This window comes from Danio rerio, chromosome 10 (genome assembly GCF_052040795.2).
Source record: "Danio rerio strain M-AB ecotype USA chromosome 10, GRCz13ab, whole genome shotgun sequence".
In the NCBI taxonomy this organism is placed as follows: Eukaryota; Metazoa; Chordata; class Actinopteri; order Cypriniformes; family Danionidae; genus Danio; species Danio rerio.
Window position 1 is genome coordinate 32351814 of NC_141030.1, and position 15100 is coordinate 32366913.

General features: G+C 37.5%; 1 protein-coding gene across 2 annotated transcripts in view; it reads left to right on the plus strand.

Annotated features, from left to right (window-relative positions):
- cblb (Cbl proto-oncogene B, E3 ubiquitin protein ligase) overlaps positions 1 to 15100 on the plus strand; it is a 131151-nt gene that overhangs the window by 53787 nt on the left and 62264 nt on the right. For both annotated transcript variants that reach the window (XR_015501186.1, XM_087270865.1), the window contains exon 4: positions 12818 to 12964. Coding sequence is in view for 1 of the 2 variants with exons in the window: in XM_087270865.1 (XP_087126991.1) it covers positions 12818 to 12964 (147 nt within the window). In the remaining variant the exon portion in view is untranslated. The remainder of the gene's footprint in view (positions 1 to 12817; positions 12965 to 15100) is intronic.

Below are 15100 nucleotides of genomic sequence, written 5' to 3' on the forward strand. Positions count from 1 at the left end.
TTGTGAAAGATGAACTCAGAGTTGCGAGATTTGATCAGCAAGGTGGGGGTTAGGGGGATTCCTGCAGGGTATAAGTCCCGTCTGTGCACACCACCTCCTTTTTCTTTTCCTTGGGCACATGTGTCCTCCCTTTCCTCTTCGCTTGGAAGTGTGAGGTGCAAACCCATAAAATCCAGAGACATCAACTCTGAATTAAAATATGAACTTGAATCTGACAGATGTAAGCTTGCAATTGGGAAATATCCACAATGTAAAGTTTAAACTCTGATTTGTACAAAGTGAATTTGGATTTATGAGATTTAAACTCGAAACGGTGTAATATGAACTCAGCATTGTGAAACATTATCTTAATTTTGAGATTTAAACTTAGACGTAAACTTAGTCATTAGCCGTTTTGAGACGTAAACTCAAAATTGCAAGATGAAAACTGTAAATTATGAGGTGCAATCTTGTAACATCGCGAGATATGAACTTACAGTATTTAAGATAAAAACTTGAAATTATGTTTCATGCTAGCTTGGAATTGTGGGATTTAAATTAGGAAATTGTAAAATATAGATTTGGAATTGTGAGATTTAAACTCAGAAATGTGAGATGTCATTTCAGAGTTTTGAGACGAAAAATTATAAATTGTAATCTTAAAAGTTGCAGGATGTAAACTAGGAATTGTGGGATGTAAACTTGGAATTGAGGGAAGTAAACTAAGAATTGTGGGATGTAAACTAGGAATTGTGGGATGTAAACAGATTTGTGGGATGTAAACTAAGATTTGTGGGATGTAAACTAGACCTGGGACAGTATCCATTTTCAAGGTATACCATGGTTTGGAAAAGTCAAGGTTTTCCAACATTTTCTGTAATGCCGTTCCTAAGGTATGTGTAAGATTTTTTAATTACTAGGGATGTAAACTAAGTATTGTGGGGAATTAAACTAGGAATTGTAAGATGTAAACTCTGAATTGTGAGATGTAAACTAGGAATTATAAAACTGACATTTGAACTATGAATTAAGTTATTAATTTGAAATTGCAATATGATAGCTTGGAATTGTGACATGAGGTTGGAAATGTTATACGAGTATATGAAATCAGAATTTTGAGATGCACTGTTGTAATTCTGATTTTACAACTCAAAATTACAAGATGAAAACTAACTTAGATTAAAGTTAGTTAGAAATTATGACAATATTCTAGTCATAAAAAATAACAGACCTCATGATAGCGCACAAGATGGTGCACAATGCTTTAAATGTTGAACAAACTAAACAAAAATTAAACTTTCTCCTTTAAAATGTACATCGTTTTTGTCGTAGGTATTTAATAATTGTCAGTTTACAAAAGAATAAAACACTCAGCATTCAAGATGTGTTGCAAATTACATGTTGTACTTAATCACACCAAATCAAACATGTTCAAGTATAACTTCATTATAGTTGAAATCATATGTAAGTTGTAGGTCAAACTACACTTTCAAAATAGATTCCCGTAACTGTCACTAACCATCAGGTTGTGGCTCCAATAAAAAGTACAAGATGCTCTTGTTTAAACAGTAAAGTGAGAAGGCTGTTCTGTAAATCAATTTAATTTCATCCACAGTGTTCAGTGCTCTGACTGACAGCCGGCCAGCGTAATGACAGTATTTATGGAAGTGGGTGTGTGCTGCTGAATGTAGGTCAACAAAAAGTGAAAGACAATAGCAGCGCTGAGTCCTACAGGTGTCAGGAAGCCTAAGAGAATGTCACACGGGCCGTTAAACTTGACAGGTGCTTCCACGTGAACCACACATATAAACTGCATTATGCACTAGGCTGTGTGTGTTGCAGACTGCATGTAGTGCTGCATTTCTATCATTTACATCAATAAGTACTAGGCAGGACACTTAGATTACATATGGATCTTTATATATATTACCGTTAATGTTCATAAGTGTGGAGTTATTAGGATTTAGTATTTTTGTTAGAAATTTGTTTAAAAATGATTGCAAGCATTGATCCACTGTAACAGTAAAGACATTTTTAATGTATCCTGTTTTAAATCAGGGGTTCCCAAACTTTTTAGCCCACGACCCCTAAAATAACAATGCCAGTGACTCGTGACCCCTAAATTCCTCTTAGGTGGTTATAAATATGCAAATGTTGCACACACATCAATCGGCCTATATAAACACGAGCATATTGACAACACAAAAATGTGCAAGAGTCTAATAACCATATCATTTTTATAGTCATTTATTAATTTGTTTAATTTAATATTAACCTTAAACTAAAGAGACTGGTGGACACAATGTTTACAGCACAAGGCTATTCTTGGTTTATTTTGGAGTCCGCTAGACAGAGATCATTGTCAATGTTCAGTTGTGACCTGTATTTATTTTTAACCTGTTTGATTGCCATAAAGGTGTCAGAAAGTTTAACCTGGTGCTATGAAGTCAATCTGCTGCAGCTGACGCTATTGCCGTGTTGTTAATCTAACATAAATACACCAATCTTATAAAAACCTAAATGTAAAAAATAAAACAATTTGATGGCATTTCATTTGCATGTTGTTTTTTTTCCACTATTAAAAACTATTATTTTATCTTCTGGGCTATGGTTAAAATATGGTAATTCTAACAGCTTAATAACCTTTATTTGACTTTCGGAAATCACCAAGCGACCCCCTGTCACTGTCCAACGACCCTCACTTTGGAAACCACTGTTTTATTTAAATGCAGTTCTTTTTTTTATTTTTATTTTTTACCTGAAAATAGCTGTGCAAAAAATAGTGCAAAAGAGTGTTTGACATTTCTTCAGGATCATGTGACTTTAACCCCTTCAGACCTGAATTATGTTCCAAATTTAAAAAAAATGGGATGTCATGTGATGCCCATTGTAATGGATGCAGGGTTTGAAGGGGTTAAAGACTGGAGTAATGGAAAGCATTACACTGTGTGAAGTTGGCTTGTTCTCCCTGTGTTTATGTGGGTTTCCTTAGGGTGCTCTAGTATTGGTACCATGTATAAGTGTGTGGGCATGGCTGTAGGGGGTTCACAGGTTAGTGTACACTCAGTTTTATGTTACAGCTGGAAGGGCGTCTGCTGCATGGAAACACCCACACACACTCTTTCCCACACATGCACTACAGTCAACCTTATTCGATTCACCTATACATCTTTGGACTGTGGGGGAAAACAGAGCAACCGGAAGAAACCCACGTGAACATGGGGAGAACATGCAAACTCCAGCGACCTTCTTGCTGTGAGGCGACCCACTGGGCCACTGCATAAAACATTTGTTAGAGTAATTGGTGGTTCATTCCGCTGTTGTGACCACTTACAAATCAGGGGCTAAAGACTGATTTATACTTCTGCGCCAAGCTCACGCGTATGGTCCGGCGCAGCCTTCGATATGGCTGACTCCGTCGCTGACACATACCTCTGAAAAATTTAACTACACGTCGCAACGATGTGTAGCGCAAGCTCTGTGATTGGTCGACATGGTGACTGTGACGAGTGTGGGCAGGACTGAAAGCCCCAAGCCCAATGGAGCAAGTGTTTACAAGTGTCGAAACCCAAGAAGGAGCTCCAGATGTTTTGTGACTGAAGTTGTTGCACGTCTGGTTCTTGCCTCTGATTGAGCGAGTTTTAGCTACTTGACATAAAGGTAGCGTTCAGAAAAAACAAAACACCCGCGAAGGAACTCGACACAGAGGAACATAAATGCCTACTGCCAGCTAGTGTTCCTAAAGTGTTATTGCAGAGCAACACAAACAACAAGCAGAAGTATAAATGCACAACTACGCGAAAGGCAAGCGCCAAGGGTCACAACGATCACTGGATTCAGAAGTATAAAAATAAGCAAAATGAGTTGTCTGTTGTTTCAGAATGTAATCTTAAATGCTTTGTGAAAGTCACAACACTAAAAACCCAATGCATCTGTTATTTCTTGTATTTGGTGTTATTTTATCAGCTGCTTCAGAGTGCAATAACACATGTACTGTTAATGCCTTCTGAATGTGACTCAGTGTCTCGGGTTTCCACAGAGCATCATTGGTGTTTGACTGGGCTGGAGATCTCTCTCCCTCTTTCTCCCTCCCTCTCTCTCTGGCAGTTTTCTCTTTGCCATAATGGTCAGGCTGTTAATCAAATCAATGCCTGGTCTTTGCTCGGCCATCAGATGTGCAAGTAATAGTTCAGCATTGAAACTACCTTTATGGCCCTGTGCTTGACACTCCCTGATGAGGACCTTTAGCCCCAACTGCAATGAACTACTTTACACGCTTACACTTCATTAACAATAAATGACACAGACCTGACGTTTTTATGAGGTGACAATGGTCATGTTTTGTTGTTGTTTTGTAAACTTTGATCTGTAAGAAAACCTATTTTAGGGGTATTCCTCATGTTTTCCAGCAAGATAGGACTTAAATAACAGGCATTGAGTCCTATGGTGCATTTTGCAGTCTGCCAGTGACGTGTGAATATCGACTGACTTGTCTCATAGAGGTCAATTCCTGCTGGGCTGTGGCGGCCTTTTAACATGACGTTAGAGTTTGATTGAACTTCAGAGCTAGGTGGATTATATATTACCTCTTATACAAAATTTCAAATGCATTTCCTTTTTTTGCGACAATCTGGATAGGGAGCAGTCAAATTGTGGAAAATGGAAACATGCAATCCCTCGCCGGACCACTTATAAGCAGCTACGTGGCACCATTCTGAGCACAAAAGCACTATGTGTGTGTGTTCCAATGTGAATGGGGGGTAGTTATTAGAGGTTTTGACTGAAAATCCAGACAGATTGCCTGAATGTAATTGAAGGCTGAAAATAAAGGCCCTCCGGAGTCACTTAGCAGTTTTCCCCCCTCCTCTCCAGATGAGCTCAGATGAACCCCAACACCAGCTCTCTACCATTAACTGCAATTACCATAAAATCATCTGTGTTCAAATACAGCACTGTCATCCTGATAATATATGATGTTTTATAGGGTTTCATTCATCCGGTCTACCGAGCACACACAGGAAGAGCTGAGGGTTTGGAAAGTTCACAGGCTGACTCTCTGGTCTGGCTACTGAGGCAGCAGCTTCTTGACTAAACAGGAGTCGAAGTGTCATAAGCCTGATGCCTGAACACTTTTATTTTTGAAATTACGCATTGTTGTAAAACCATTTAATTGACTTTTTGTAATTGTTTATAAGTTTTTCAGTAGGTTTGCTGTAGGTTTTACATGGCATGAGCAAACCTGCTTATAAAACCAGTCACATGGTGTTTATGTGAGCATAGAGTCACCATTTTTATTTATTTTTTTTCAATGGAGTCCTTTAAAAAGCAGTCTTGTGCAATAATAATGCTTCTCTTAGCAAGGACTACTAAAAGTATTCACTATTGTCATTGTGTGTGTGATGTGTCATAGATAATGTGTATCTTTTGATCCTTTCTGAGCAGACCTGTTATTTTTACCTGGCAGTGTCTGTGACTTGCATTCATGATGGGAGCTTAATTATACAGTATCTATCTAGTTACCAGAATATCGTAGAAACTTTGACTATGGACACAACTTGGACCAATAAAAACCACACTTAACAATAATTGTCATACCCAAATAAAAAGGTAACCTTTTATTTTGATGGTCTATTTGTGTGTTAGTAGACTGTCTGCTTAATCTCTGTTGATATTGCTCCTTCGACATACATTTAACTGACTATAAGAAACTTTGCAAGTACATGTCAACTTACACTAACCCTAACCCCAGCCCTAACCCCAACCTAACAGTCTACTTATAATCTAATGAGAATAAGTTGGCATGTAGATGCAATGTAACTTAAATTCAACAAACGGACCATCAAAACAAAATGTGACCTAAAAACTTACCCAAAATGCACAGGAAACACACAAAACAGGCAATCTGCTATCACTCACTCAAAAAATACAAAAACACCATGGCAATGACCCAGAACCCCTTAAAAGGTCTAGAAAAGCATTGTGTTACACATCTGAAAACCCTTGAAATAATAAGGAAAAAGCAATAACATCCACTTAGCAACTATCAACCACTTAGGGACCATACTAACAATGACACCGAACACCTTATGGCACCCAGAACACACCCAGAGCCTCTATACCATAGGTCTCAAACTGGATTCCTGGAGGGCCACAGCTCTGCACAGTTTTGCTCCAACCCTGATCAAACACTACTGATGCAACTAGTGAAAGTGTTCAAGACTCTTTTGAACGCCTCGATTATTTGGATCAGCTGTGTTTGATAGGGTCGAAGCAAAACTGTGCAGAGCTGCGACCCTCCAGGAATTGAGTTTGAGACCTATGCTCTATAGTATCTGTCCAGAACACCAAGAAATCAGACCAAGAAACCATTTAGAACTCATAGGATCCAGCCAAAACCCCAACAACTGTCCAAAAATAGTATCTAAAGCACATTTAAAACGCATGGGAATCAGTCAGTAAGTAGTCAGTCAGTACAGCTCTATAACAGTGACTTAGAATTCCCCAGCAACCACCCAGAACATATATTGATGATCCTGTGACCCAGAGCACACATTCTGTTAGCAACCATTAAGTACCTAGTACTACAACATCAAGTAGCCATCCAGAAAACCCTAAATCACCTGCCAACAACAGCATATAATACTTATAAACCATGTAGCAACCATCTAAAGTGGCCTTAAACGACTAAAAAACAATGCCTATTATTTAAAATAAAATCCAGATCACATTGCGATGACCAAGAACATCTTTGCTTTAATCTAGAAGAGGGGTGCACAAACTCAGTCCTGGAGGGCAGGTGTCCTGCGTATTTGAGTTCTAACCCCAATTAAACACACATGAACCAGCTAATCAAGCTCTTTCTAGGTTTACAAAAACTTCCAGGCAGGTGTGTTGAAGGAAGTTGAAACTAAACTATGCCGGACACCGGCCCTTCAGGATCGAGTTTGGACGACCCTGATCTAGAACAACCATACACTCGTTTATTGCCAACCTTTTTCATTGACTTAACCATTCCCATCAACTTGCAGCTTCTTGCTGGAGTCAGGTTGATCTTTTAGGGACAATTAGGGAGGAATTAAATTTCTAAAGAAAAACAGGAATATCCTGTATCCACTCAGTTATTTCCATCACATATTTTGCCCACGTAGCCATTTTGTAAATGACTTTGCTGAGCAGTTTTGCATATCCCAGATTAAGCTCCAGCCATCTCCTGCTGAGCTGTGGTGTTGTGCGAGGTAGCGGTGCGTCCTAAGAAGTACTGGCTCTGTTCACACACACCCCCGCTCTTCTCGATAAGAGGTGAGGCACATAAAAAACACCTCATCCGCCCCAGCAGCGCAGAGGGAATTAGCATACGTTAGTTGCCTGCGGGCTGAGATTATTGTTCTGTCTTAAATTCAATTTCTACTACCTCAGGACATGCTTCTGTACCAGGATTAACTCTCTGTGCATCAGTCACTCCGTGTCCTCAAAGGGACGCCGTCTTCAGCCTGGCTTTGTGGTTTGCATGTGACATGTTATCAGTCTGTACCTCATGGATCAGGTTTGAATGATTCGCGGACATGCCGGGAAACCGCTGTGTGCGTCAGAGGTGTTGAAGCTTAAATGATCACTGTGAACTCGACAGTCAGCACACTGACATCTCTAGAATTCACCCATGTAATGGTGTCACTCTCTTGAGTGTTTCAGGTGTTGAAACGTTCTAATGTAGTTCTTGCATGATGCATAATCTCTAATTTCCTGTGATGGGTATTGAGACAGCAGGTGTGAGAGTGTTTGATGTGGGCAGGATGGTGTTTGGTAATGGATATGTTGGATGGTAGAGATCAGAGTAAACATTCTACTGACATGTGATCTGCTGAGTTTCACTATGCAAATAGAGAACCTATTGATTGTGATTCACAGTCAAACAACTCTGATGATGAACTCTTCATTTGGTTAATTAACATCTGACTTGCTTTGTAAACTGAAAGTTGGTGGAATTTAAATCTGTGTTATTACTGACCTATTGTTAGTCTCATGCTAGTCTCATCAAATGTGTCGTATGCCACTCTGTTTTAGATATGTCATGCTATCCAGGTGTATGAGCTGTTAATGGCCTCATACACAGTTTATTAAAGCAATGATGGTAACACTTTGGATTAGGTACCAATTCCCTCTTCTAACTAGTGCCTTGCCTGGTTATTAGTACTTACAAAGTATGTATTCTGCATGATCTTTTTCTACACTCACTGTCCACTTTATTAGGTACAGCTGTCCAACTTCTAGTTAATGCAAATTTCTAATCAGCTAATCACATGGCAGCAGCCTAATGCATTTAGGCATGTAGACATGGTCAAGACAATCTGCGGCAGTTCAAATCGAGCATTAGAATGGGGGAGAAAGGTGATTTACGTGACTTTGAACGTGACATGGTTGTTAGTGGGATCTACTGGGATTTACATGCACAACCATCTCTTGGGTTTACAGAGAATGGTTTGAAAAAGAGAAAATATCCAGTGAGCGGCAGCTCTGTGTGCGCAAATGCCTTGTTGATGCCAGAGGTCAGGGGAGAATGGCCAGACTGGTCCGAGCTGATAGAAAGGCAACAGTAATTCAAATAACCACTCCTCGTTACAACCAAGGTATGCAGAAGAGCATCTCTGAACACACAACACATTGAACCTTGAGGCGGATGAGCTACAGCAGCAGAAGACCACACCGGGTGCCACTCCTGTCAGCTAAGAACAGAAAACTGAGGCTACAATTTGCACAGGCTCACCAAAATTGGACAATAGAAGATTGGAAAAATGTTGCCTGGTCTGATGAGTCAAGGGTCAGAATTTGGCATCAACAACATTAAAGCATTGATCCATCCTGCCTTGTATACATGATGCCATCATGTCAATATGGATCAAAATCTCTGAGGAATTTTCCATTACCTTGTTGAATCTATGCCACAAAGGATTAAAGCAGTTCTGAAGGCAAAAAGGGGCCCAACCTTGTACTAGTAAGGCATACCTAATAAAGTGACTGGTGGTTAGTGTCTAATACCTAAACTTATAACTACTACCCTATTAACTATGAATAAGCAGTGACTTGGGAGTAAAATGGTAAACTTAGGTGACTTAGGTAAAATGTTTATTAATAGCAAATTTCCATCACATTGTACCCTAAAATGTCACAATTGTACCTAAAAATGTGACCAAAAGGATTAGTGAATAACCAATCATCAATAATGATTTCTCATAACAGAGCAGCAAATAGTCGTATTAGAATCAGAATGAGTGCAGTAATGATGCAAAACACCACTTCTACACCACAGATTCACAGAGTACATTTTAAGTTATATTGACATAGAAAACAGTTAATTTGAAATGATTTTATATTTCCCTGCATTGCTGTTTATTGTATTATTAGTTGAATAAATACAGCCATTTTGCACAAAAAAAAAAAAAAAAAAAAACATCATCACAGAAACCAAACTTTTGTACAATAGTGTACAGAACTTTTAATATTAAAAAAAAGGACAGAGTGTCAGTGGAGCTTGCCTTCCTCTATACTGACACCTAATATATATGAATCCCTCAGCAGTTTCGGTATTTGTGCATTAAACGGGATGATAAAAATGAGCGGTGACTCACCATATTGAAACTTGAAGACTTAACGGTATTAACTGAACTGAAGTTTATGAAGAGAAATGCGCTCTGATGGGTTCATCAGAGACTTATAAAGAAATAAAAGCATCCCCTGGGCTAAACTAAGCAGAAAAAAGTTTTATTGCCTACCTGAAGCGAATTTCACTTGAAAATGAATCTGTTTTTCTCACTGCAGAATCACTGACAGTTTTATCTTGTTTAAATTCACTTATGCTATATAACAACTCATAACTCTGAACTAAAATATACCAACCGTATTTGACCCCCTCAACTTTGTAAGTTTTTCCCCGTCTAATGTTGGTTCTGCATCGCTGCTAACATGCTAATTGCTTTGCCACACTTGTGTTTTGACAGAAAGCTATGCTAACGTAGCACGCTAATTAATGGCTCTCTACATACAGCCTGCTTCAGACAAGAAATGGGTTTTGTCTGGCTCAGTTTGAAAGTTGAGAAGTTATTTGTGCCAAGAGAGACAGGTTTTGCTCCTGGGAGCTGCAGGTGCCCAGTAGCAGCTTCACAAAATGCCACAGTGGATCCTGAAAGTTTGTGTGTGTTTGTTGTGCCTCAGAGGAGCTAGTTATCTACCGCTTGCAGGCCGGTTCCTCTCGACCTCCCCCGGGCTGAGTGGCCCCGCGTAATTGAGTGCCACCTGAACGGTTGTTGTGAAAGGTGGGTTATCTGCCCACTTTAATCCCACAGGAGGACAGCACAAACCCTGAGGACTAGAGCCCAGTCTGTGACACAAAGCATTGTGGGAAGAGTCACATGGGAACACGGCTTTGAAGGCTTTAATGACTTGTGGTACCTAGAGATGGCTGAACTCATTATATTTGTTTTTCTTGTCCACAAGACTGTTCTGTAAATTAGTCACATGAGTAAAAGGATAATGTAAAACATGGGGAAAACGCTATAAGACATTTTTGAAACCAGCGTAATAGTTTACATCTGTGCATTAGGATGTTTGTGTTAAGTATGAGTGGATTAATAAAAATAAGTTTAGAGTTCATGTGAATCAGTTCAAATGATTATATGAAAAGAATGAAAGTTGTTCTGAGAATTGTGAAATTGACACCATTGCTTGGATCAAATTACAAAAACACTAATGAATAATTTTTTCCACAAATCTCTAAACATATTAGTTTTAATAACCAATTTCTAATGACTGATTTCTTTTATCTTTGTCATGTTTTACTAGATATTTGTCAAAATGCTAGTATTCAGCTTAAAGTGCAATTGAAAGGTTTAACTTGGTTAATTAGGTTAACTAGGCAGGTTAGGGTAATTAGGCAAATCATTGTATAACAGTGCTTTATTCTGTAGAATATACAGTATTGTAAGAGGGCTAATAATATCGACCTTAAAATGGTTATAAAAAAATGCTTGTATTCAGACTTTCTCCAGAAGAAAAAATATTATAGGAAAGACTTAAAAAAATTCCTCGCTCCGTTCAACATAATTTGAGAAATATTTGAAATACTAATAATTTTGACTTAAACTGTAAATATACAGTGTAGAAAATCATCTCTTGAAATACTTATTTGTTATTCAGCTTGAAATCAAATCACATTCCAAATAACTTTTTCAGTCTTTGAAATGTTTCTATAATCGTCTCCTAACCTTGCAACAACATTAACCTGAAGGTCTTTTAAAAGCTTGAGTGTAATGTGAATATGTAAAGGTTTTGATTTTCACTGTATGATGATTTTCTATAGGCACTATATACATACTAGATTTATTTATTAGTACTGCTTGTAAATGTATTGCATGTGTTTAAGCATAGTTTATATAAATATTTGCAATTAAAAATAATTTATAAATGAAGTAACCTATTTGCGGTAGAGAAAATGTAAATGTTTTACATTTAAGAGTAATTATATTTTGAAAAGGTAAAATTATTAGTATTATTAGTACATACAATAGAAATCAAAATAATATGTTTGTTAAGAAAATGTACACTCACCGGACACTTTATTAGGTACACCTTATTAGTACTGGATTGGACCCAATTTTGGTTTCAAAACTGCCTTAATCCTTCGAGGCATTGATTCAACAAGGTACTGGAAATATTCCTCAGAGATTTTGGTCCATTTTGACATGATAGCATCATGCAGTTGCTGCAGATTTGTCGGCTTCACATCCATGATGCGAATCTCCCATTCCACCACATCCCAAAGTTGCTCTCTTGAATTGAGTTCTGGTGATTCTGGAGGCAATTTGAGTACAGTGAACTCATTGTCATGTCCAAGAAACCAGTCTGAAGGGATTCACGCTTTATGACATGGCATGTTATCCTGCTGGAGGTAGCCATCAGAAGCCACTGTGGTCATAAAGGGATGAACATGGTCAGCAACAATACTCAAGAAGGCTGTGGCAATGACACGATGCTCAATTGGTACTAATGGTCCCAAATTGTGCCAAGAAAATATACCATAATATCCCTAAGAATTGCCGCTCACTGGGTATTTTTCTATTTTCGGACCTTTATGTAAACTATAGAGATGGTTGTGCATCAAAATCCTAGTAGATCAGCAATTTTTGAAATACTTAGACCAGCCCGTCTGGCACCAACAAACATGCCACGTTCAAAGCCACTTAAATCCCATTTCTTCTCCATTATGATGCTCAGTTTGAACTGCAGCAGATCCTTTTGACCATGTCTACATGCTTAAATGCAATAAGTTGCTGCTATGTGATTGGCTGATTAGAAATTTGCAGTAACTTGCAGTTGGACAGGTGTACCTAATAAAGTGGCCGGTGAGTGTATATTACTTTTAATACTACACCATATGATTAATATTATTTTACCCCTACACAAATATTTCAATTTTGTGACTGTAGCCCTGTAGTCCATCAGTCATGATCATCTTGCAGTGTTCTGCTGCAGCAGGATCTCCGTTGTGTTGGCCCGAGCCCAGTGAGTGTTTGTTTTCTGGTGTGGCTCCGACATGCCCTTCAGACGGCGTGCATCAGATTGCACTGTATCCTCATGCTGTTCAAAGAGACTCGTGCGGCACATTAACTTTCAGACAAGCTCAAGGACAAAAAAAAAAAAAAAAAACACTCAGTGGAGAATGCTGAGAGTTCACTTTTCTCTTTCTTTGTATGTGTGTGTGTGTGTGTGTGTGTGTGCACTGACTGCTGATTTCTTGTCTGTTTCATGTACTGACCCTATGCTTTTGTCTTTGTTTGTTCTCTTGCAGACGAAACCTCACCAAACTTTCCCTGATTTTCAGTCACATGTTGGCCGAAATAAAAGCTATTTTTCCTGGTGGACAGTTCCAAGGAGACACATTTCGCATCACCAAGGCCGACGCTGCAGAATTTTGGAGAAGGTCATTTGGAGAAAAGTAAGTTTCGTCCCTTTTTCAGTTCAATCTGCCAAATAAAATCCTGACTTTTCAGTCTTGAATTATTGCACCACTCAATTCAAGCTGATTTTATGAACAGATTTATGTTTCTCTTCACATTTAAAATTTTACTGTACTCTTAAAAATAATAATAAAAATAAAAATTAATAAAATATGTAATGTTTAAAATAAATGTAGTTAAAATAAAAAAATAAAATAAATAGAATTCAGTCATTCTAGAATTAAGATCATGTGAGAGTAATTTAGACACTTTTCACATAACCAAGGCAGATGTTGCCAACTTTTGAAGATCGTTTTTTGGCAAAATGTACGTTTTCGTCCTGTTTCCAGATGCATCTGCCAAATCAGATCGAGTCTTTCCTCCAGTCTTTCATTACAGCTCCAATCAATTAAGGCTCTTTGTCATGGATAACTGCTTTTTCTCTCCTCCATTTAGCAGCGAGTAAGTGGGGTGAACTGTCTGGTCATGTGCTCAAGTGTGATTTAGCATAAATCTGCACACCAAACTAGACACAAAAATGCCTTTCCTAACTGCTTTAGTCAGCATTTGTGAGGTGAAGGTCATCGGTTAGTTGTTTTTTCAGGCTAATTAAGAGCATTAAATGGAAAGTCAAGCCATCAGTGAATCCTCAAATTACAGAAATAACACTGAAGGGCTGATGATCTTCCTCTATAGCCTATGCAAACAGCCCTCTGTCCTGAAATATGAGGTTTCTCCGAGGGCTTAACCAGTCTGGGCTTGTTTGTGGGGAAGAGTTTCAGTTTAGACCGAGGTGATTGTGGCAGTTTATACTATAGTTGAGGAGTTAGATTGGCTTGGGGAATTTTTATATAGCAGTGTGAGTAGTGAGTACCCAGGAAAACAAAAAAACTGGAAAGGTTTATACTATAGTTGCACTATTAACTCTTAATCACATGATCAGATTCTCACAGCTACTCATTCAAGATCATTCATTCAAGAGATTTGTACAAAAACGCTGATTCATCCAGTAATGAAATTAGAGAAGTCTTTAAGTCATTACCCTCATGTGTGCCAGGGAAAAATAAAACCAGGAAAAGTTTACAATATAGTGGCATGATTAACTGTTAATCACATGATCAGATCATTACAGCTCCTCATTCAAGAGATTTGTTCAAAAACGCTAATTCATCCTGTAAATAAAGTTAATGGTATTTGAGTCAGTACCCACAGCTGTGTCAGGGAAAGTAAAAATCTGGAAAAGTTTACAATATAGCTGCATGATTAACTGTTAATCACGATCAGATTATCACAGCTCCTCATTCAAGATCATTCATTCAATAGATTTTTTGAAATGAGTAAAGTCTTTGAACAATTTATTTAAATATTTTGTAGTTTTTTGTTTATTTATTTGTATAGTTTAAGAATCTTTCCAAGGTTAAGGTTTATGCATTTAATGAAACTTAAATACATAATAAAACAGTAAATGTTTAAAAAAAGATAATATTTATATTATAATTTAATTACCTCATAGTTAAAACAAGAAGTAGCACATACACAGAATATTTTTTGAAAGAAGCCAGAACAATTATTTAGTAACTTAAGGCTGTAGCATTACTAGTGAATATTTTACACATATTTATAACTCAGTTTTTATAGAATATAAAGAATGCATTCTCTGGCACTAAAAATGAACACCCTGTGGGCTAAGTTATCTAGATAATGTTATGTTTTATGTTTTGTTATATGTTATGTTTTTAAAATACATTAAAATATATGATATTCAAGAGATTTGTTTAAAAGCACTGATTCATCCAGTAATTTGTGAAGTCTTTACGAGCAAGTCATTGAATCATTCATTAAATATTTTTTATTGTTTATATATTTATATGTATTTTTAGAATTTTTGCACGTTTAAAATTGACATATTTTAACGAAACTTAAATATGTAATAAAAAGTAAATATCTCATAGTCAAAACAAGTAATAGCATACACATACAAAACAAAAAATTACATCCTCTGGCATCAAAAACGAACATCGTGTGGGCTAATTTATCTAGATAATGTTATGTTATATTAAATGTTTTGCTATGTGCTGTTATTATAATATATTATATTATTGAGATTTGTTCAAAAATGCTGATTCATCCACGTT